At 46.7% G+C, this 25,266-nt stretch overlaps 1 protein-coding gene across 1 annotated transcript in view; it reads right to left on the reverse strand.

Annotated features, from left to right (window-relative positions):
• The window catches only part of MGLL (monoglyceride lipase), a 412,525-nt gene that overhangs the window by 269,709 nt on the left and 117,550 nt on the right, over positions 1–25,266 (reverse strand). Inside the window, exon 2 of the mRNA XM_086939284.1 lies at positions 2,083–2,221. Coding sequence (XP_086795410.1) covers positions 2,083–2,210 — 128 coding nt within the window. The 5' untranslated portion in view covers positions 2,211–2,221. The remainder of the gene's footprint in view (positions 1–2,082; positions 2,222–25,266) is intronic.

The following is a 25,266-nucleotide window of genomic DNA, read 5'->3' on the forward strand; positions in this document are numbered from 1 at the left end:
TTGCAGGGGGGCCACTTCAACTTTCGTTACGCCACTGGCTGTGCTGCCAGGCTATGCCTTTGCTAATTGGACTTGGTCCCCGGCTATCTGCTTGGACCCAGTGGACCCTTGGATTTCCAATGTCCCACCCTGGGCTCCCACTTGAAGGTACCGATTGTCAGTGGAGTCCAGTCCTCTTTGATGTGGACTGGTGACTCCATATTGGAATGGGATTGCAGAGGTACAGTGGGAAAGGCCCTTGTCATTTATGAGCGCGTAGGGCCTGATCCATTCTGATCCAGTCGCGGCTGGCATGACTCGCGGGGGGGGGTCGCAGGAAGACGAGGCCATGTGGGGAGGGGTTTAATTTAAAATTAAAATAAATGTTTAAAAGTTAATTCACCTTCGCCGCCCGGGTCCCACATTTTCTTGGCGCCTGCTTCGGGAACAGGAAGCAGGCAGCCTCCCTCCTCTTCCCTAAGCCAATCACAATGCTGCAATGGCAGCATTGTGATTGGTCGGGACGTCGACCAACCAGGCACCTGTGCATGCAGCTTACATGGAGAAAAGGTAGAGTGCGCATGACTGGTCCAGCGCACTCAGAAGAAGTAGACTTAGGGCCTGATTCATAAAGAGCCTCTGCGCTAGTGGCAGAAACCCCGCAGTGGCAGCAGGATGCCCGTACTCGCGACGGAGGCTGCACAGTGGTGGTAGGATCACCGCAGTTGTGGCAGAGGTTCCTCACTCAAGCGGGATCTCCACACTCACGACGGAGGCTCCACAGTGGTGGCAGGATCTCTGCACTCGTGGCGGAGGCTCAACAGTGGTGGTGGGGTCTCTGCACTGGCAGCGGAGGCTTCACGGTGCTGGCAGGATCTCTGCACCAGTGGCGGAGGCTCCACAGTGGTGGCGGGACCTCCACACTCACGACGGAGGCTCCACAGTGTTGGCAGGATCTCTGCACTCGTGGCGGAGGCTCCACAGTGGTGGCGGGATCTCCACACTCATGACGTAGGCTCCACAGTGGTGGCGGGTTCTCCACACTCACGACGGAGGCTCCACAGTGGTGGCAGGATCTCTGCACTCATGGTGGAGGCTCCACAGTGGTGGCGGGATCTCCTCACTCATGGCGGAGGCTCCACAGTGGTGGCGGGATCTCCCCACTCATGGTTGAGGCTCCAAAGTGGTGGTGGGATCTCCGCACTTGCGGCGGAGGCTCCTCACTCAAGCGGGATCTCCACACTCATGACAGAGGCTCCACAGTGGTGGCGGGATATCCACACTCACGACGGAGGCTCCACAGTGGTGGCAGGATCTCTGCACTCGTGGCAGAGGCTCCACAGTGGTGGCGGGATATCCGCATTCATGACGGAGGCTCTACAGCGGTGGCGGGATTTCCGCACTCGTGGTGGAGTCTCTCCACTCGAGCCGGATCTCTGCACTCGAGACGGAGGCTCCACAATTGTGGCAGGATCTCTGCACTCGTGGCAGAGGCTCCACACTGGTGGCGTGATATCCGCACTCATGACGGAGGCTCCACAGTGGTGGTGGGGTGTCCGTACTCGTGATGGAGTCTTTGCACTCGAGCCGGATCTCTGCACTCGCGACGGAGGCTCCACAGTGGTGGCAGGATCTCTGCACTTGTGGCAGAGGCTCCACAGTGGTGGTGGGGTCTCGCATTCGTGGCGGAGGCTCCACAGTGGTGGTAGGGTCTCGCACTTGCGGAGGAGGCTCCACAGTTGTGGTGGGGTCTCCACACTCGTGACGGAGGCTCCACAGTGGAGGCGGGATCCCCGCACTCCATGAAGGGCAAAGTCGGCAACGAGAAGCTGCAATCCAGAGATCCCGCCACGACTGCTGAGCCTCCGCCACAAGTGCGGAGATTCTTTATAAATCGGGCCCTACAGGTCTGGACATCATCCTTCTCCAATCACAATGTTTTGCTTATCCTCCAATCATACTGCCTCAAAGAAATTGTTCTCCCTTGATTGTAACTTGTACCTCCACCTAATAGATTGTCTGAAGCCAAATGCAATGTAATGAAAAAAAAGTGCCTATGGAGTGAGGCGGAATGGTCTGTAACACTGAAATGCATCAGCTTACCTTGGAGATGTCTGTGGTTTCCAGTACCTGCAGAATATATACTGCCCGTCCGCGTTGACGATGTGCGGGAGGTCGTTGTAAGAGACACCTTGCGGTGTCAGCCTGGAACAGCTTTCTTCTGGCATCATGGAGATGGGGCCTGCAAGATTGTAAACATAAAGATGGATATGTTGAAGAGAAGAAGAAATCAAATAGACCAATGGAATCATGCTTTCTGGCAAGAACAGCTAATGACAGCTTGGATGCAATGCTGATGCAAACATATAAATAAACAGTAAAGTTATACATTTCTAAAAACTAATTGAAATTGCAAGACTCAGTACCCTACTAAAATCCTACCATGTGGGATATCCCAAGCTTTAGGGATTTATACACATCCTAAATCAAGAAAAGATGCTTAGAAAACAACATCAGACAGGCAAGGAGTGTGCTGCGGAGGAGTGTTATTTTATACACGACCCATCACCAATTTTGGAGGTCTTTAAATGGACTGACGTGGCATTCTGGGGTCTAATCTTGATTCTGTCTCCTGCTCTTGCTATAAATATTAGGTACCTGTTTTTCTTGTGATTTGTTTCATCCTGTTTTTTGTTTTCTACTTTTCTGTTTGCTCCTTGCATCAATACGCTGCAGTGAATACACAGTCAATAAATATAATAATAATGTTTGACAGCATTATATGGTGCCCCTAAACAACAGCGGGGTACCGGGGGCTCACATATTAATTCACACGGATGGACTGAAGTGAAGGGTAAAGCCTCTGAGCCCTGCGACAAATGCAACAGAATCAGGGTTTGCAAGGAGCATTGAAAACCCTTCACAAATAGAAACCATTAAAACACTGATTATAGGTTCTTGGTATGGAAACGGGCATTGGTTCAGGAACAGGCAGAAGAGAAACCATGAGCTAATGCGTATTTGTAAGGAGCACATTCACGCCTTGGGGTGTCTTGCCGATAAACAACATATGTTCATCGTTGCCTGACTCAATGTTAGTCATTTGATTGGCCTGGGAAGGTTCAGTGGAACCTCTGGGATTCGAACCTGTGACCATGAGGTCAAGCACAGACTCCTGGAGTGGATGCATCAGTCCACTGAGCCACCAGAACAAGTATGGGCTGTGTATCCTGAAGGTAAGAAGAGTGGGTCAGTTCAGATGCTGAGATCTGAAGAGGCTGTATTGCTGGTACCAGGGAAGGCCTACTTCGGGGAGAGAGATGCTCTGAATCCATCTGTAAGGTCTGCTGAAGTCCACCAGAAACCCATATCAGCTCTCTCAGTTCAGAATGATCCTTGCGGCGAATGGTACCAAAGTCTCCTTGTATTTACTGAAAGCCAATGGAGCTCGCAGGGTAAGGGTTGAAGTAACCAAGGGCCTCATTTAGACTTTGGTAGATGAAAGTAAATCCTTTGGTATGGCAGAGTACTTCACTCCTGCCATGCTGAGGGTCGTCATCCATCTAAGTTTAGAGATGTCCGCACCCCCAGCAGACATCCCCTAATATGAGCAGGAACTCCCCTCACATCAGTTCCTTTCACAATGTATTAAAAGTGTGATGGGTGGTACTGTCAAAATTGTGGTACTGTCTATCAAACTTTTAATATACTTTTAATCTTTTAAAAAACCCAATGTTTTTTAAAATAAATAAAAGCTGATGTCCTCCACAACATGGAAGTTTTCCCCCAATGTGTGAGAGTCATCTTGCAGTTTTTCTTGCCTCCCACCACGAGGCAGTGAAAATTGGCCAATTCAACCGTACACTTTAAACAGGGGCCGAGGGAGGGGGGTATCGAAACGCCAAACCTCCGCCAGCGGCCCTTACTCTGCAGAGGAGAATGCCAGGGATGGAGATAGATTAGCCACTGACATATTAAGGTCCGCCCATCTGTAAATCAGGCGGGAGGGCATTCAGTTAGGCAGAGAGGTTACTTCATCGCCTTGGCAACGGAGTACCCTCATCGCCAAACTCTACATCAGCCCGATTGTTTTTGTGGTCCTCATTTGTGTCTTCTGAATGAAGTGTTGCGTTGTTCGGTGCTAGCGTTCACTGCGGGGGGTCTTCTAGAACAGTACTCGTGAAGTTTGTCCTAGAGACAAGGAGATCATGAAATGCTGCTTTCTGCGGTCTGTTAATATGTGCAAGTGGACACAACAGATTCAACAAGATGCTATATTTTGTAAATGAAAATGTACATAGTTTAAAAAAATGAATAATTAATCTAAGTTACAACACAAATATCACAATAGCATGTTTTTAATTGAAGGCAATCCTATCGGTGTGCTATGACTTAAGCATGTCCTTCCCATCCGTAGATAGTGCCACTGCCATTCATCGTCATGGTTGAGGGAAAGGCGAGCATATTCCAAAAGCACAAGAGGCTGCCGGGTGCACCCCCCTAACAAGCAAAAACAGCATCCAGTACACAGCATCTCTCTACCACAGCATCCAGTACACAGCATCTCTCTACCACAGCATCCAGGACACAGCATCTCTCTACCACAGCATCCAGTACACAGCATCTCTCTACCACAGCATCCAGGACACAGTATCTCTCTACCACAGCATCCAGGACACAGCATCTCTCTACCACAGCATCCAGGACACAGCTTCTCTCTACCACAGCATCCAGGACACAGCATCTCTCCACCACAGCATCCAGTAGACCGCACCTCTCTACCACAGCATCCAGGACACAGCATCTCTCTACCCCAGCATCCAGTACACAGCATCTCTCTACCACAGCATCCAGGACACAGCATCTCTCCACCACAGCATCCAGTAGACCGCACCTCTCTACCACAGCATCCAGGACACAGCATCTCTCTACCCCAGCATCAAGGACACAGCATCTCTCTACCACAGCATCCAGTACACAGCATCTCTCCACCACAGCATCCAGGACACAGCATCTCTCTACCACAGCATCCAGTACACAGCATCTCTCTACCACAGCATCTCTCTACCACAGCATCCAGTACACAGCATCTCTCTACCACAGCATCCAGGACACAGCATCTCTCCACCACAGCATCCAGTAGACCGCACCTCTCTACCACAGCATCCAGGACACAGCATCTCTCTACCACAGCATCCAGTACACAGCATCTCTCTACCACAGCATCCAGTAGACCGCATCTCTCTACCACAGCATCCAGGACACAGCATCTCTCTACCACAGCATCCAGGACACAGCATCTCTCTACCACAGCATCCAGTAGACCGCACCTCTCTACCACAGCATCCAGTACACATCATCTCTCTAACACAGCATCCAGTAGACCGCACCTCTCTACCACAGCATCTCTCTACCATATCATCCAGTACACAGCATCTCTCTACCACAGTATCCAGGACACAGCATCTCTCTACCACAGCATCCAGTACACAGCATCTCTCTACCACAGCATCCAGTACACAGCATCTCTCTACCACAGCATCCAGGACACAGCATCTCTCCACCACAGCATCCAGTAGACCGCACCTCTCTACCACAGCATCCAGTACACAGCATCTCTCTACCACAGCATCCAGTAGACCGCACCTCTCTACCACAGCATCCAGTGCACAGCATCTCTCTACCACAGCATCCAGTAGACCGCACCTCTCTACCACAGCATCTCTCTACCACATCATCCAGTACACATCATCTCTCTACCACAGCATCCAGGACACAGCATCTCTCCACCACAGCATCAAGTAGACCACACCACTCTACCACAGCATCGAGTACACAGCATCTCTCTACCACAGCATCCAGTAGACCGCACCTCTCTACCACAGCATCCAGTACACAGCATCTCTCTAACACAGCATCCAGTAGACCGCACCTCTCTACCACAGCATCCAGTACACAGCATCTCTCTACCACAGCATCCAGTAGACCGCACCTCTCTACCACAGCATCCAGTACACAGCATCTCTCCACCACAGCATCCAGTAGACCGCACCTCTCTACCACAGCATCCAGGACACAGCATCTCTCTACCACAGCATCCAGTACACAGCATCTCTCTACCACAGCATCCAGGACACAGCATCTCTCCACCACAGCATCCAGTAGACCGCACGTCTCTACCACAGCATCCAGGACACAGCATCTCTCTACCCCAGCATCCAGGACACAGCATCTCTCTACCACAGCATCCAGGACACAGCATCTCTCTACCACAGCATCCAGGACACAGCATCTCTCCACCACAGCATCCAGTAGACCGCACCTCTCTACCACAGCATCCGGGACACAGCATCTCTCTACCACAGCATCCAGGACACAGCATCTCTCTACCACAGCATCCAGGACACAGCATCTCTCTACCACAGCATCCAGGACACAGCATCTCTCTACCACAGCATCCAGTAGACCGCACTTCTCTACCACAGCATCCAGTACACATCATCTCTCTAACACAGCATCCAGTAGACCGCACCTCTCTACCACAGCATCTCTCTACCATATCATCCAGTACACAGCATCTCTCTACCACAGCATCCAGTAGACCGCACCTCTCTACCACAGCATCCAGTGCACAGCATCTCTCTACCACAGCATCCAGTAGACCGCACCTCTCTACCACAGCATCTCTCTACCACATCATCCAGTACACATCATCTCTCTACCACAGCATCCAGGACACAGCATCTCTCCACCACAGCATCAAGTAGACCACACCACTCTACCACAGCATCCAGTACACAGCATCTCTCTACCACAGCATCCAGTAGACCGCACCTCTCTACCACAGCATCCAGTACACAGCATCTCTCTAACACAGCATCCAGTAGACCGCACCTCTCTACCACAGCATCCAGTACACAGCATCTCTCTACCACAGCATCCAGTAGACCGCACCTCTCTACCACAGCATCCAGTACACAGCATCTCTCTACCACAGCATCCAGTAAACAGCATCTCTCTACCACAGCCTCCAGTACACAGCATCTCTCAACCACAGCATCCAGGACACAGCATCTCTCCACCACAACATTCAGTAGACCGCACCTCTCTACCACAGCATCCAGTACACAGCATCTCTCTACCACATCATCCAGTAGACCGCACCTCTCTACCACAGCATCCAGTACACAGCATCTCTCTACCACAGCATCCAGTAGACCGCACCTCTCTACCACAGCATATCTCTACCACATCATCCAGTACACAGCATCTCTCTACCACAGTATCCAGGACACAGCATCTCTTCACCACAGCATCCAGTAGACCGCACCACTCTACCACAGCATCCAGTACACAGAATCTCTCTACCACAGCATCCAGTAGACCGCACCTCTCTACCACAGCATCCAGTAGACCGCACCTCTCTACCACAGCATCTCTCTACCACATCATCCAGTACACATCAATTCTCTACCACAGCATCCAGGACACAGCATCTCTTCACCACAGCATCAAGTAGACCACACCACTCTACCACAGCATCCAGTACACACAATCTCTCTACCACAGCATCCAGTAGACCGCACCTCTCTACCACAGCATCCAGTACACAGCATCTCTCTAACACAGCATCCAGTAGACCGCACCTCTCTACCACAGCATCCAGTACACAGCATCTCTCTACCACAGCATCCAGTAGACCGCACCTCTCTACCACAGCATCCAGTACACAGCATCTCTCTACCACAGCATCCAGTAGACCGCACCTCTCTACCACAGCATCCAGTGCACAGCATCTCTCTACCACAGCATCCAGTAGACCGCACCTCTCTACCACAGCATCTCTCTACCACATCATCCAGTACACATCATCTCTCTACCACAGCATCCAGGACACAGCATCTCTCCACCACAGCATCAAGTAGACCACACCACTCTACCACAGCATCCAGTACACAGCATCTCTCTACCACAGCATCCAGTAGACCGCACCTCTCTACCACAGCATCCAGTACACAGCATCTCTCTAACACAGCATCCAGTAGACTGCACCTCTCTACCACAGCATCCAGTACACAGCATCTCTCCACCACAGCATCCAGTAGACCGCACCTCTCCACCACAGCATCCAGTACACAGCATCTCTCTACCACAGCATCCAGTAAACAGCATCTCTCTACCACAGCATCTCTCAACCACAGCATCCAGGACACAGCATCTCTCCACCACAGCATCCAGTAGACCGCACCTCTCTACCACAGCATCCAGTACACAGCATCTCTCTACCACATCATCCAGTAGACCGCACCTCTCTACCACAGCATCCAGTACACAGCATCTCTCTACCACAGCATCCAGTAGACCGCACCTCTCTACCACAGCATATCTCTACCACATCATCCAGTACACAGCATCTCTCTACCACAGTATCCAGGACACAGCATCTCTTCACCACAGCATCCAGTAGACCGCACCACTCTACCACAGCATCCAGTACACAGAATCTCCCTACCACAGCATCCAGTAGACCACACCTCTCTACCACAGCATCCAGTACACATCATCTCTCTAACACAGCATCCAGTACACAGCACCTCTCTACCACAGCATCTCTCTACCACATCATCCAGTACACAGCATCTCTCTACCACAGTATCCAGGACACAGCATCTCTCTACCACAGCATCCAGTACACATCATCTCTCTACCACAGCATCCAGTACACAGCATCTCTCTACCACAGCATCCAGGACACAGCATCTCTCCACCACAGCATCCAGTAGACTGCACCTCTCTACCACAGCATCCAGTACACAGCATCTCTCTACCACAGCATCCAGTAGACCACACCTCTCTACCACAGCATCCAGTGCACAGCATCTCTCTACCACAGCATCCAGTAGACCGCACCTCTCTACCACAGCATCTCTCTACCACATCATCCAGTACACATCATCTCTCTACCAGAGCATCCAGGACACAGTATCTCTCCACCACAACATCAAGTAGACCACACCACTCTACCACAGCATCCAGTACACAGCATCTCTCTACCACAGCATCCAGTAGACCGCACCTCTCTACCACAGCATCCAGTACACAGCATCTCTCTAACACAGCATCCAGTAGACCGCACCTCTCTACCACAGCATCCAGTACACAGCATCTCTCTACCACAGCATCCAGTAGACCGCACCTCTCTACCACAGCATCCAGTACACAGCATCTCTCTACCACAGCATCCAGTAGACCGCACCACTCTACCACAGCATCCAGTACACAGAATCTCTCTACCACAGCATCCAGTAGACCGCACCTCTCTACCACAGCACCCAGTACACATCATCTCTCTAACACAGCATCCAGTACACAGCACCTCTCTACCACAGCATCTCTCTACCACATCATCCAGTACACAGCATCTCTCTACCACAGCATCCAGTACACAGCATCTCTCTACCACAGCATCCAGGACACAGCATCTCTTCACCACAGCATCCAGTAGACTGCACCTCTCTACCACAGCATCCAGTACACAGCATCTCTCTACCACAGCATCCAGTAGACCGCACCTCTCTACCACAGCATCCAGTGCACAGCATCTCTCTACCACAGCATCCAGTAGACCGCACCTCTCTATCACAGCATCTCTCTACCACATCATCCAGTACACATCATCTCTCTACCACAGCATCCAGGACACAGCATCTCTCCACCACAGCATCAAGTAGACCACACCACTCTACCACAGCATCCAGTACACAGCATCTCTCTACCACAGCATCCAGTAGACCGCACCTCTCTACCACAGCATCCAGTACACAGCATCTCTCTAACACAGCATCCAGTAGACCGCACCTCTCTACCACAGCATCCAGTACACAGCATCTCTCTACCACAGCATCCAGTAGACCGCACCTCTCTACCACAGCATCCAGTACACAGCATCTCTCTACCACAGCATCCAGTAGACCGCACCTCTCTACCACAGCATCTCTGTACCACAGCATCCAGTAAACAGCATCTCTCTACCACAGCATCCAGTACACAGCATCTCTCAACCACAGCATCCAGGACACAGCATCTCTCCACCACAGCATCCAGTAGACCGCACCTCTATACCACAGCATCCAGTACACAGCATCTCTCTACCACATCATCCAGTAGACCGCACCTCTCTACCACAGCATCCAGTACACAGCATCTCTCTACCACAGCATCCAGTAGACCGCACCTCTCTACCACAGCATATCTCTACCACATCATCCAGTACACAGCATCTCTCTACCACAGTATCTAGGACACAGCATCTCTTCACCACAGCATCCAGTAAAAAATGTAGACCGCACCTCTCTACCACAGCATCCAGTACACAGCATCTCTCTACCACAGCGTCCTTTTCTTCTCTGAAATTCCAAAGAGGTGACATGTTTGGTATTATACAAGCTAAATATGATATATGACAAAACAACTTTTTGCCTAATCTTCCCTGAGGGGTCACAGGGAGGTCTCCAACAAACAACGAAAGCAGTAACACAAACAACACAACCTAAACAGCCCATCTGAATCTGATTGGCTCTGAAGGGGATAACTAATGGAGACAATGACATATTTCAGTTACTTGCACTCAATAGCAAAACCCTCATAAGGTTGCTCGATATTGGAGAAAAGTAGTCTGCCGGCTCAAGGGAGAGGTTTACTTCTGCGAAGATTGGGTCTTATCCAGTTTATAAACTCTAAATCGAAGGCAGTGTCACTAGGTATCGATTTTCTTATATATTTAAAGATGTAATAGTGATAAAAAAGTTGTCTAAAACATCCATGGATCAATAGGTGAGAATGGTTAATGTAGAACAATAATTAATAATACACTCAAGGGGATTCGAAATCACTTTGCAGAGAGAAAATGTGCCAAGATTTAATTAGAAGGAGGGCCATTTAATCTAGCATATATCAGTGTCTTTAAGAAAAGCACTGCCAGCAAATGGATTGAATGGAAACAGTTTGTATGTTAATGTCAAATAAAAAAAAGAACAGAATGTACTGGGAAATGTGTTCACTCCTTAAAATCCCTTCCAAGAAGTCCAATGTTTAACTCTCAAACAGCAAAGAATGTTTGGCTGCACACTCACAGAATGAACAATGTTATTGTGTTAGTACCCTCTCTAGTGCTGTTTACTCTGTGACCCGGAAGTGAATGAATCTCCGTGTCCCACAGCGCCTTGAGGCTCTAAGAAGAGCTGAAGACACAACTCATGAAGGAGTACTGTACTTCCTCCATCGTTGCGTTGGGAAGAAACCCACCTAGCCCCAACACATACGAACATGTACCTTCTCCTCCTCACTTGATGGGGTGCCCTTGAACTGCTCCCATGTACCATGCACCACCGCTGCTCCAGAGCTGTGCGCGCACTTGGAAAGTACTAACACTTGCGCAGTCTCCACTGCGCTGCACCTGGGAACGTGCAACGCGTTCTATGTCAGATGACGCAAGGTTGGTTCATCTAGAAGTGTTTTATCTTGGGCTCCCATGTTTTTTTACATTATTTTGGTAATATTCTCAGGGTTTTTTGATCTGGAATTTCAAAGTATTTGTGAAAATTGCTTTTTTTAAATGTACCCTCCTGTACCCATGTCCCATTTCCTTAACCTAAACCCTCTCCCCAGTACTCTAAGTATTGGGCTCTATTCTTTCAATTTTTTACTTTGCAAAAATATATTTTTGGTGGCGACGTCTGTATCACTGCCACTTAACCCAGTCGTAGACCTCATACGTTTACTGTAAACCTTTTATGACACTATAAGGAACATAAACTATGTAATTTACTTACAAATGTCCTAATTCTTTGATCCAGTGTTTTTGATTGCCTGATTTAACTTTCTGAGCGCTCAGTAGCAACTTATGAAAAACCCGCTTCTTGTAAACGACTATGAATCGCACCTCAGGACCCGCGTCTGCTGTTCAGCTCTTCCATACTGTGAGGCAGGTTTGCGCCACATAAGTGCTGTTGCACACATACACACATCCAGTTTTCTCTTTCTTTGCCTATTGAGTATTTAACCTGAAGACATCACATCAAGGCAAAGGCGAGCCAAGGGAAGACGTCTCTTTCGGATCCCTAACACAGATTGAAGGACCAGAAGGGGGCAAAACTCACTGCAAATGTCAAGATAGAAAGGGACATGTATGGTTATAAGTGCATTGAACTCCTCAATGTATGGAGGAACTGATCAATGCACAGATTGATCAGGTCTTCTCAGCCTCTCCAAGGGAGGCAGAGGTTGCACGAGATGAGCCCACGCGGCATTGGACTCCTTCAGCCGATCTCTACAGGTAATAAGTAGATACGTGAATGGTTTTACCAATGCCTACCTGTCTCCAAGAGACACTGGCCCAATGTGGGATTGACTGTGGCCAAGTCCTGTTAGCTTGCTAAAAAGAGAGAGACATATCTTTTCCTAGCCCCACTGGCCTTCCAAAATCACCCTGAGCTGCAGAGTCTGCACGCTGGGGGGTGAACCCACCTCTGCTCAGAGCTGCTTGCAAGAATTGCTTCCATTCCTGGACTGCTTGCATGGATTGTGGACTTTTACTCTGAAGCTGTTGCTTGGTTTTGGCCCTAGTTCTATCATTGCAGGACCATACGATCAGCCGTGTTTTTTTCTGTGGCACCATTGATAGGCTGAACTTGTTTTGCTATCGACATCCTTATTTGAGTGTGTGTGTGTGTGTACCCGTGCGTGTGCACGTGTCTGTGAGTGTGTTTTTTTGCAGTCTGGTTTGCAGCACCTGTAGAAGGTATTTTGCAAGAAATACCTCCACTTCTATGTGTTTGGTGGTTAGTTTTGGGTCTCCCTGTCCGGCTGCTTGTAGCCATTCGCTGCCCAGGCTCGACCTTAAAAATAGGGAGACGGGTTTAGGGTGTCCAGCCTGAGCTCCAGTCCAAAGGGTGGATGACAACAAGAGCACCCCCAGTGTGGACCAGCTTTGGATGCATCAGCCCTCCTGGTACACCCTCTGCCGGCATGCCACCAACATCCGCATGACTGAGCGGCACTGACTGACATACCTTACTCTACGGAGAACTTGGCAGGGTGATTTCAGGTTTCAAGCAACTTACATCTGGTTGGGTCTAAGAGTGACATCTTACTCCCTTGTGGACATAACAGTGGTACTCAGATGTGAGAGGTACACAGCTGCTGTGTCCCACACATGTGAGCCTAACTCAGATGTTTTGCTTTTCCATGAACTTCACAGACCTGTTGAGGGATGAATTATTTCCAGTGCTTAATAATTTGTAAATAAATAAGTGCCAGGGCTTTCGTCAGGAGGCCACTGCAGCTTGCACCACCCATTGCCCTTGTCATCCTGCCAATTATAGTAACAACACAACTACTAATTATCACACTCTACTAGTGTGACAATTCGGACTCTTTCAGGCCCCAAAGCTATAAGTATGGCTTGGACAGCAGGTAATAGTCATTTTTCATGTATATTGAAATAATAATTAACTGTTGTGTTTATCCCTGAATGAGTCAGATATCGCCATCTTGTGGCAGACTGACTCAAGCACCGGTGTTGACAATTAAGTACCACTGCTGAGCACCGGAAACCACTGGCTCAAATTAAGCACTGATTAATCCTAAACCACCAAGGCAGTTCACATTCAAGAGTACCTAATCAGACAATTTTATTTATCCCGATCCTGGGCAGCAGTGATAGAGAACTGATTAATTATCTGCCTCCTCAGCAACATCTGGGTAAAGCACCTGAAGTTTGTCTTCTGCTCCTAGGTGAACCTCCTAGTGTAAACAAGCTTGCAACTGCAATGTGTCACCACGATGTGACTGCTGCATGTGACTCTGCAGTGATAAACACTCCCTAACTAACACCTCCATGGCCTCTCTCTTTAGCACCCACATACCTTCTCTACGTATCCCCTCCCCTTTCTGACTACCTCACTCGCAGCACCCTCAATATTACCCCACCATTTACCCTGCTTTCCTATATCCTCTTCAATCTCCTAGCTGCTTCACCACCCCTTATTTTCACCTCTTATTGTCACATATTTATTTGAAATATATTGAGCCCTGCTCGTTCTTTTCCCCAAGATGGAAAACCCGCTAGAACGGTGAACGGGTCAAGTGCCTTCGGCAACTCCACACAGATAAAAAAGGCCCTAGGCTTTGTAAATATCAATGCTTAGTGGTCCTCAGGCTACCTTCCAAATAAACACAAAATCCCATAGGTATGTCCCAGCAATGTAAAATAAACTTCAGTCAGGGTGTGAACTGCACAGGCACACAAGAAAAGGCATCCTGCAGGTCATGAAGTTTCTTTGCTATCTCATGTGCTTCTTTAGAAGTTTGCAGAGTTTACTACCACAGATTGCAAACTAATTCCTTAGTAGACTTCTCCATGTGGCCAGGCAGATCAAGAATAGGTGCAGAATAGACTCTAACGCCACATTTATTGGCTCAAATATTTCTTGGTATCTCAAGACAAAGAACAGGCACAAGGGACTTAGGCTTGGAATAATAGCGCACCAAGGACCTACATCTCCAACTAGATCTTCATTCGGTTGAACTTCATTATCTGGATGAAGAACAGAGCACCGGAAGCACGGGTGTTGGATACAGGAAGATGCGGCCGGTCCATTTGGGCGGAGGGGCCCACCCCTTCATCTTTTGCCCCGTAAGCACTGTCAGGCTGAACAAAGGTCAGCCTGACAGACACTGTACATTTTCAGTTCAAGCAGCCAGGAGCCAGATATGCGTATTTAGGGCCATATGTAGGTAATTTCTATTTACCGATTCCTAAATACAGAATTTTACCGATTCGGTATGTAAGAATCGGTAAATAGATTGTAGGTAAAAAATCAATAATTCTTACAGATTCGGTAATATTCGTTATTACCGATTCGGTATTTACCAAATCGGTAATAAGGAATACCTTGCCATTCATTCCTATGGGCCTTGAGGCCCATAGGAATAAATGGGAAGCCATTCACTATTACCGATTCGATAAATACCGAATCGGTAATAGGGGGACCATATTCAAGGGTGGCAGGGTGGCACATTGACACCCTGTTACACCCCTGAATCGTGCATGTGTGCACATGTGGCGCACATACATGCCCTAAAGGTATGTATGTCTGCCACATGGCACTTTTAAAAAAGCACACAATTGCTTTTTTAAAGGTATTCGATATTTACCACCAACTTGTAGTTGGTGGTAAATAACGAATCCTGAAATCAAAAATGCACTCACTTGAGTGGTCCCTACATAGGATTTAAGGATTCGATAATTTACTGATTCGGTAATTTAAGGATTCAGTAATTTACCGATTCCTTAAATTACAGAATCGGTAAGTAACCGAATCCTTAAATCCAGCCACCTATATCAGAAAAAGTGAAATACTGGTCGGTAACGGCTAATTTACCGAATTTCGGCTGTTACCGACCGGTATTTGGCTACTTACATATGGCCCTTAGTGCAGGCTCCTGGCTGCCTGAACTGAACTTAGCTGGGCTGAGAAAGTCTCAGCTCCGGTGGGCGTGACTTTCTCAGCTCACCAAAGGTCCCTGAGGCCCTCCCCTCAGTGACGAGGGGTAGCGTCACTGATTGCCTTGCACCCGGGCACTTCAGTTTTAAGCCCTGAAGAGCCCAGGGTCGAGTGTCAATCAGTGACTCTTCATCACAGAGTGGGGTGGGGTCAGTAGTGTCACTGACCTCATCCCACTCTGTGATGACGTTGGGACACTTACCTTCCCTCATTGGCTGACCTGGGAAGGCAGCAGTCCCAAGCCTTCTGAAACCGCCAAGGCAGTGCACAGCTGGCTGAAGGTAAGTGTGTTTTGTTTTCTTTTAAATTGTTTGGTGCGTGCGTGCGTGCATGTATGAATGTTTGGGAAAGAGTGTTGTGAATGAATTAGTTTGTGTGTGTGTGTGTGTGCACGTGTGTGTGAATGCATGGTTGTGACTTGTATGTGTGTCTGTGTGTGTGTTTCTCGTCTGCCCCCTCCCTCCAAAACTTACCGGCCGCCACTGTGCAAAACCCCAGAAATGACCATGCTGGAAGGTAAATGAGCAATGAAGATGCCTTGAAATCTTGTCTTCATCCTGTTACTTTAGCTGTGTGTTCGAAGCCAGAGGTCAAACGTCTGCCTATGTCTTCTGAGGAATAGCTGCCTATTTGTGTACTATGGAGATTGGTGTTTACTTTTCGTTTTCTGACTGCAAGGTGAGAGGATTTTGTAAAGTGAACTACATGGCAATCTTGCGGTAGTCTAATGTGAAAGCAAAGGATGTATGAAGTCAATTTGTGTCTACCACAATAAAACATGTACCTGTATTCTATAAATATTTCAAAATATAGCAGCAGTTAAGAAAGAACAAATGAATCACAGTTTTTGTAGTTCCGAAGTGTGATGGAAGCAAAGATTTTTAATAGGATAAAAAGAAATTAAGACACTTTAATTAGTGATGTGCAAATGATAATTAGTAACTGGACCCGATTTCCACACAATGCTGTTTGTGCTCCATATAGTTTTATCAGTAAAATGCATGAACATTTAGTGGCCATTTCAATGGAAAATGTGCTGTCTGTAAATGACAGTGTGCAACCACACCAGTCTATATTAATATATTTGCAACAGTGTGCTCCAAAAAATGCACCACCAGCCACATACCACACCCTTACACCTCTCCTGTTGAATTGGAGCGGCTCACTTGCTACACTTGTTCTTTGTGTGATGCTTGGATTTTTCACAATCTCTATGGCTTCAGTGATGTAACACTGATGGCAGCAACCCCACTCTAAAAAATGTTCCAGCACCATTGGCAGGAAGATGTGTTAAATGCTCAACATTAAACTTTTATGTGGTGCAATCCAATCTGAATGAGTTGTAAATATATGCGTGCACATCCTGGAAATGGGGTGGGACTGGACTGAGTGCTGGGAAATTAGACAAGTAGGGATGTGAAGCAAATAATGAAAAATGACTTGTAAGAGCAAATTCTGGGATAGGGTACAGAAAAAGGAATTAGAAGCAGGAAATAAAATCCAAACTCTATGGGCCCGATTCACAGAATGAACTTAAGACTCAATCCTAAACTTACTACTATTTTGGTATTCACAGAATGCACTTACTCATTTCGGTATTCACAAAAGTTAGTAGTCCTAACTTTAGGACTCCTAAATGCCTTCAGTGAATACCGAAATGAGTAAGTGCATTCTGTGAATACCGAAATGAGTAAGTGCATTCTGTGAATACCAAAAGTAGTAAGTGCATTCTGTGAATACCGAAATGAGTAAGTGCCTTCTGTGAATACCAAAAGTAGTAAGTGCATTCTGTGAATACCGAAATGAGTAAGTGCATTCTGTGAATACCAAAATAGTAGTAAGTTTAAGATTGAGTCTTAAGTTCATTCTGTGAATCAGGCCCTATATAAGCACTGGAAAAACACTATCCCATGATTTTTGTATGTAGCAAAAATAAATAAACACTGGTAACTACTGATTTTTACAATTTTTTAAAACAGTGGGAAGGAAACCCTGAGAAAAAACCACTGGAAGTCACAACGAAGAGAAACTGAAAACAGGATAACCTAACCAAGTGGTTCACAAAAGAGTTTCCCAAATTCACATCTGCAAACAGAACTGTCCTATATAAATGGAAAAACCATCATTACCTAACAATACAACTAACGCAAATCTGAGAATCTACTACGAAACAATACAGAAAGCCATACTTCGATACTACTAGCCCTGCTTCATCTATGCCTGATGCCCCTCCATAGACCCTCTTAGGGTCAGCTCAGCTCAAAATTAATTTAGGAATTCACCAGTCAAACAAATGGAACCCCGTTAGCGTCTATTTTGGTCAAAAGACTAGAAGATGGAAGCCTATCTGGCTTGAAAGATGTTTTCATCAGATAGCCATTCTTCTCGTCCAGTTCCACCATCACCTTCCACCTCATGAGCCACAATGTACATCTTTTCCTGCAGAATTACAAGATCTGGTTGCATTGAATCGAAAGTCTGGATTACTGGAAGACTCTTGCTTTTAGCCCACGTCATGGAAATTATGTTCTCAACACAATCAGCAACAATGATGCTGAAAGCACTGTTTAATTCAGGAATATTTCCCAAAGATTTGAAAGTCTCCTAAATGAATCTACAACTTTAAGAAACCAGGACTAGATGTCAACGACCATGGCAATTGCACGTCCATAGCAGAGAAATGTTGCAAACCCAAGCAAATTGAAACTGAAGCCTACCAGCAGCTGATGAGGTTCATCAACAAAAACAATACCTTAGCAGTGCCGAAGCCAGCTTCTACCCAAGTCATAAGACATCCTCAACCTCAAAGAGACAGAATTGTGGTGGCTCTGCTTATCCTCTTGGATCTGTCAGTAGCATTCGGCACAGTAAATCATTTCACCGTCTTCTGCTGGCTCTTTGTTTTGAGTGTCCTGTGTAAAATCTTGCTTTGCATGTATTCTTTCATCTCAGAGAAAGTCCAAATCATCTTACTCCCTCCTAATCTTTTCTCCCCTTACACCCCCTCTCCCAAAGGGCTCCAGCATCGCCGCCACTCTCATGGCCAATGTTCAGTTCTGCCTGACCCTGTCTTACAGGCTTATCTGCTTCATCTTCATTAATGACACAGAGATCAATCTGAAACTACAAGGCTCATCAGACGGTGATGCTTCCAGGGTGGACCTTTGTTGATGCACTGTTGAAGGCTAGATGGCCAGAACTATTCCAAACTCAATGTCATTAATATTTAATACCTTGTATGTGACCGAACTTTTTGGATTAAGGGTTCCGCCTTCAACCTGCCCCATCGCTTTTGGTCAACAGAAACGGGTACGCCATCAATCCTAACCAACTCTAGGAGAAACCTTGGAGTCATCCAAGATGCAAACCACGTTGGAAGTCAACTCAGTTTTCGTTCCACTCTTAGGTCCCCATAAGCAAATCTTTTCTTTCCGTAAATTCTGCACAAAATGCAAGCCAGCATTGTGCGTGTACTTACTTGTCCAGGTGGCAGTAAGCGGCTCATCCCCGGCACAACAAAATACTTATTCCACCAACCTGAACATTTTTATTCCACTAACTTCAATGGGTGTAGAGCACAGCTCCAACAATCTTCTGCATCTCCACCCATTAGATCGCATCTTTCTGGCCAAACAAAACTCTACCGTCTGCTTGTCGTGTTTGAAATTCATTGGAAGCCCTTTGCATTGCAGACTGGGCATTCCAAGTAATAAGACCAATGTCCGCACAGAAGAAGGTACAGAGCTTCTGCCCAGGAAGCTTACGCTCAACCTCTTTTTTCTTGACTGAGATCCCCCAATGCTACAAATCTCACCTGGAGTATGCCTACATCTCTATTCAGACTGTGGTTTGCCCTCCCTGTTTCACTCCACAGAGCTCTAAATACATGCTGCTGCACTCATCCAGCACTTCATCAATTCAATTATCAATATTAGATCCACCTCAGACAGAAGCTATCAGCCTCAGGTGCAGCATCTGGGAAACCTCACCATGTTACGTAGAAATATACTGAGCCGATAGCAATCGAATAAACACCTCTGAGACACAAGCCGGTCTACGTTCAGAGGAAGGTCCGACGCTCCACCACCGGAGCACAGCCCTACCTATCAAGCATCACTCGCAACTCTTTAAGCCAATGACAATCTCCGCCCTCACATCTCTCCAACTACACCTGCAGGCTCTGCCTTGCAATCACTCCCAGACGAAGCACCAGCAGTACAATGTCACAGCAGTGGCACCTGCATGGCCCATGAATAACAGAACACATAACGTAACCTTAGTTTGATAAGGGACCAACTTGGCATTACTAGCCCCTCTGCTGGACAAACTTGAACTGTGAGCCGCTATGATATGGTCCTAACAGCCTTTCTAAAACACTGACGTGCCAGATTCGTAATCGTTCCAGCCATGCATCCAGCAAAGTGAACTGGGTATACAAATATAGAGTGCCATATTTCCCGTGGCTATATTTGGAACAATTTAGGAATGTAAATCTTACACTATAGACCGCAATATTTCTTGTGGATATACTTAGAACAATTTAGGAAATATACCTTATACTATAGACCGCAATATTTCCTGTGGATACATTTAGAACAATTTAGAAAATATATCTTACTCTATAGACCGCAATATTTCTTGTGGATGTACATAGAACAATTTAGGAAATATATCTTACTCTATAGACCGCACTATTTCTTGTGGATATACTTAGAACAATTTAGGAAATACATCTTACTCTATAGACTGCAATATTTCTTGTGGATATACTTAGAACAATTTAGGAAATATACCTTATACTATAGACCACGGTATTTCTTGTGGATATACTTAGAAGAATTTAGGAAATATATCTTACTCTATAGACCGCAATATTTCTTGTGGATACATTTAGAACAATTTAAAAAATATATCTTACTCTATAGACCGCAATATTTCTTGTAGATATGCTTAGAAAAATTTAGGAAATATATCTTACACTATAGATCGCAATATTTCCTGTGGATATATTTAGAACAATTTAGGAAATATATCGTACACTATAGACCGCAATATTTCCTGTGGATATATTTAGAACAATTTAGGAAATATATCGTACACTATAGACCGCAATATTTCCTGTGGATATATTAAGAACAATTTAGGAAATATATCTTGCAGTAAAAGGGCAATAAATGCTCAAAAGAGCGATAATGAGAGAAAGGCCTTTTTGTGTGGAGGAAGTTCCCTTAGTTTTGACAGTTATCATATTACAGTTGAAGAGAATGGTGGCAATAACTGATTATAAGATAAAGTGCAAATGCCTCAGTGACAGCTGAGAGTGTTGGTGAAGCAATTCAAATACTGTGCCATAGAGAAATAAAAGAATCCCACAAGTATGTACAACAATACTATGAAAGCAGAATAGAAGATATGCAAGGTTTTTAGATAATGGTCTATTATGGTGACTTTGTCAACGTTTCGACCACCATGATGAGGTTAGGAATGAGTCATCATCAGGACGGGATAACTGCGCTACTTGTGTGCATCACCATTACCCATGATGTAACAGAACGCTGGTCCACAAAAAGGAATACATTCCAAGAGACAGGGGGGCCACAACGAAGAACAATAACATAGAAGGTCTCAGGCGTGAAGTGCAGTAGCAGCCAATCACCACGAAGGCCAACAACAGTGACCAAGGTCCGAGGCAAGAACTGCTTTTCTCTGTTCACAGATGGTGAAGACCAAGTGGTAGGGTTAGAGCCAGAAGTATAAGACACACTGGCCCAGAATGCCATAAATTAGGCTAACACAGGGGACTGATTCATGCTCCCCTGTGGAGTGCCTAATGGCTCTTCTCTAAGCCCTATGCTGTTCAACCTTTATGTTACCCCCCTGGCTAAAATGATCAGGCAGTTTTGTTTCTCAGTTGTCTCCTAAGCAGATGATACCCAGCTAGTGGTGTCTATCTCACGTGACGTGGATGAGACGGCAGATCGGTTCAACTGCTGTTTGACCCAGGCGCATCAGTGGATGAGCTTCAACTGCCTAACGTCGAATGGTGGAAAGACTGAGGTCCTCTTGTTGGGTACGGACACCTCCTTTTGGTCACCCAGTCAAGAAGGTGAAGAACCTAGGTTTCATGTTTGATGACAATCTGACCTTTAAACACCAGATGAGTAATCTTACCTCTTCAATCGTCTCCATCTTAAAGATAATCAGGAAAGTTTGTCCTTTTATATCGCCGAACACCCTGAAAACCCTTGTGACAGCATTAGCCCTGTCTAGACAGGATTATGGCAATGCCCTTCATGTGGCCATTCAAATGCAGCAAGCTGCAACGTCTTCAAAATGCGGCGGTCAGACTGCTGCTGGATATTTCTAAATCCCAGCCAATCTCCCATAGACTGAGAACGTTACACTGGCTCCCAGTTGAAAAAAGGATAATATTTAAATCTCAATGCCTAGCATTTAAGGCTGTGATGGTCCCAATAACCTGAAACAGCACCTGACCTGGTCTGTAACCTCCAGAAATGTAAGATCCTCACAGAGCAAACTCTAACAGACCCCTAGATTTAAGAAAGCTCACTGGGGTGGAAGAAGTTTCATCCTAGGGACACCCAAAATATGGAACTTGCTTCCGGCTGACATCAAAAACAGCCCAACACTGCTATCTTTTAGAAAATTACTAAAAACATGGCTTTTTGCCAACTAAAATTATGCTCTTGCTCTTTCTTTTGGCAACCTTTCTGGCTCGCACCGGCACTAGCGCAAAGACACCCTTGGGCATTCGTGCGCTATACAAATATTCAAATCAAATCATAAAAGCCAGCATCAGAGGTCAGCGGCCAGTGAGTCTGCCGGCTTGTAGCTTTAGCACCACTAGGTGACGACTCTTCCCCGGTTGAAATATCTGATGAGCTAGTGGGGACTTAGATCAACGTCAGCATGCCTAGGACAGGGACAAAGAAACCCAAGTAAAACCAGAGAACATGCAGAGGCTGGGCCAACAGTGATGGCAGGAAATGAGCAGAACTGAATGACATCACGTGGCAATCCTGGTACCCGCCAAAAGCCTAGTTTTATGAATGTATGGTTCGTACTCCTGCACAGGTTATTCCCCAAAGGTAATAGCCCCGGATGTCTGCTCTTATGTGTGCAGGAAACCTACAGTCCTTGTAGAGATTAATGAACAAGCTTTTTATGGACATCACTGTGGCAACAGGGCTTATGTGTAAAGAGGGCTGTTGATATAAAGCAGTGTGCCTTTAAAGGCCTCTTTCCTTTCAGCTTCCAGAGCCCTTATCACTGGGTTTGGCAATATCCAGGGAAAGCTATAAGCGCTTTGTAGGTTTCCTCTGATAAGAGCTTGCGGACAAAATGGAAGCTCAGAAATCTCAAAATGTAAATCCAAGAAATAAATAAATGAAACAAGAAAAATCATACCTACTAATTTACAAAGCGGAAAATAAAAATGAAAATATCTACACCATAGAATGAACAGGAGACATTTTGATCTAGTGGAGTAATGGGGCAATATATGTATTAGTAATAGTTAAAAGGGAAAATCTGAAATAGTATCCTGAAGAATAGGAATAAATATGAGCAGGAGACATTTTAAAACTATAACAATAAAAAGCCTACTAAAACATAACGAATGAAAAAAATATTAAAATGGTTAAATTAAAGAATGATTTTTAAACGTTGAATCAAAGGATCTAAAAAGTAAGGTAGTAACAAAAATATAAAATACATGTGTTAATTACTATGAAATAATGTATTAAATGATGTTTTAAAATGAATTATTTTAAAATAATATAGTCTAGGGATGGAAAAGGTGTTTGTGGTGTTTCAAGCGACCCCCCCTCCCCCAAGCAAGAAATGAATTCAAAATAATAGAGGACATTAGTAGTATGAAAAAATAAAAATAACTGAAGAGTATTTTTTCTAGTTTTGGTGTTCTTTATTTTATATTCATTATTCAAACACAGGTGATATAAATAATACAGTTGGGGATGATTCACAAAACCTTTGAGTAAGAGACTTAAGGGGTCATTAGGATGACGGGCAGACTTAGTCCGCCCGCCAGCCTATCGGGACTGGGGACCGCCCGCCATAAGGGCGGGGGTCCCGTGGGTGAAATTAGGATGTGGCCGCCACAGTGGCGGCCGCATCCTGCATTTATAACATTGTGGCGGGTGGTGCTCTCTGCACCGCCCGCTACAATGCCATAAATGCGTGTATGCATTTGCTTACACAATGAGGCAGGCACCGCGCGGTGCAAATGCAGGGGGTACCACAGGTACCCCCTGTGTGCACCCCCCACCCCTCCTTCACTTTGGGGGCCCCCAAAGTGAAGACCGCATGCCTTTCCGTGGCGGCGCCACGCCTAGGCCCATCGTAATATGACTGGCAGTGTCTAATAGACACCGCCACCATATTATTCTTTTTCCGCCCCGGCCGCAAGGCGACCGGGGCGGAAAAGCGGCGGACGGTCTTGCCGTCCGCCGAGGTCTGGCGAGGTATGGCGAGGTCCTCCCCGCCATACTAATATGGCGGGGGGAAACGAGCGTGGATGTCGGGCGGATTGCCCCCGCCAGCCTGGCGGTAGCCACCGCCAGCCTGGCGGGGGCAATCCGCCCGACATCATAATGGGGCCCTTAGTTCTCCCAACTTCCAACTAGTGAAAGTGCTAAAAAGGACACACTCCTTTCTATTTTTAGTAACTGTATATGAAATTCCTTTATAGGTTTGGGGCCAATACCACAAAGGTGTGTATGGCATGTAAAGAGTACTACGAGAATAATACCTTATGTACATTGTGATTACCCCCCTCCCCCCGGGTTACTGGTTTCAGGATTTTGGGTTTCTGGTCAGTGCTTAATTTGTAAAAAAGTAAGAGGCCACCCTGGCTGCACTACCCATTGCTACTGCCGTCACTGCTAATGACAGTACTAATACAGCTCCTAGCCATCACACTGCTAAAATGTGACAATTCAGACTGTTCGAGACCCCCAACAGTATATGAATGGCTTGGGAGGCAGGTATTAGTTGTTTTATTGTCTACTAGCAGCCCGTCCCGACGTTGTCCGGGAGCAAAAGGCTGCTTCAGGGCCGCAGCCCGTCCAGACGTTGTCCAGGGGTCCCCTGGAGCGCAACCGCCACCTTCAGGGCCCCCAATCAGCCGAACCACCACCTTCATGGCCCCCAATCATCCGCGCACAGTTCACCGCTCCTCCCCGCGCTAACGAGCCACTCCTCCCCGCCCTTCACTTAGCCGCACACGTTCCGCCTCCTCCCAGCGCTCCCGCGCCTCACCTACCTCAGCCCGACTTCACCGCTCCTCGTTCCGCCTCCTCCCATCGCTTCAGTCAGCCACACACGTTCCACACCTACCTCAGCCCGACTTCACCGCTCCTCGTTCGGCCTCCTCCCATTGCTTCAGTCAGCCGCACACGTTCCGCTCCTCCCCGCGCTTCATCTATCTCAGCCCGACTTCACCGCTGCTGTCCGCCGCTCCTCCCCGTGCTAGATGATGTCAGCATGCACGTCCACGTTGTTTGCTCACACGGCGGGCGCTACTTCTTAGGGACTACTTTTTTTTATTGTTTATTTTTTAAATAACGTTTATTTTTATTTTTTTATAGCCTATGTCCATCTACAGGACCCCCCTTTCCAACGCTGTATTGGGTGTTGGGATTGGTTGTGTACTTTTCGAGTTTACCCGCCTCAAAGGTTC

The sequence above is a fragment of the Lissotriton vulgaris genome, chromosome 9, assembly GCF_964263255.1.
Source record: "Lissotriton vulgaris chromosome 9, aLisVul1.2, whole genome shotgun sequence".
In the NCBI taxonomy this organism is placed as follows: Eukaryota; Metazoa; Chordata; class Amphibia; order Caudata; family Salamandridae; genus Lissotriton; species Lissotriton vulgaris.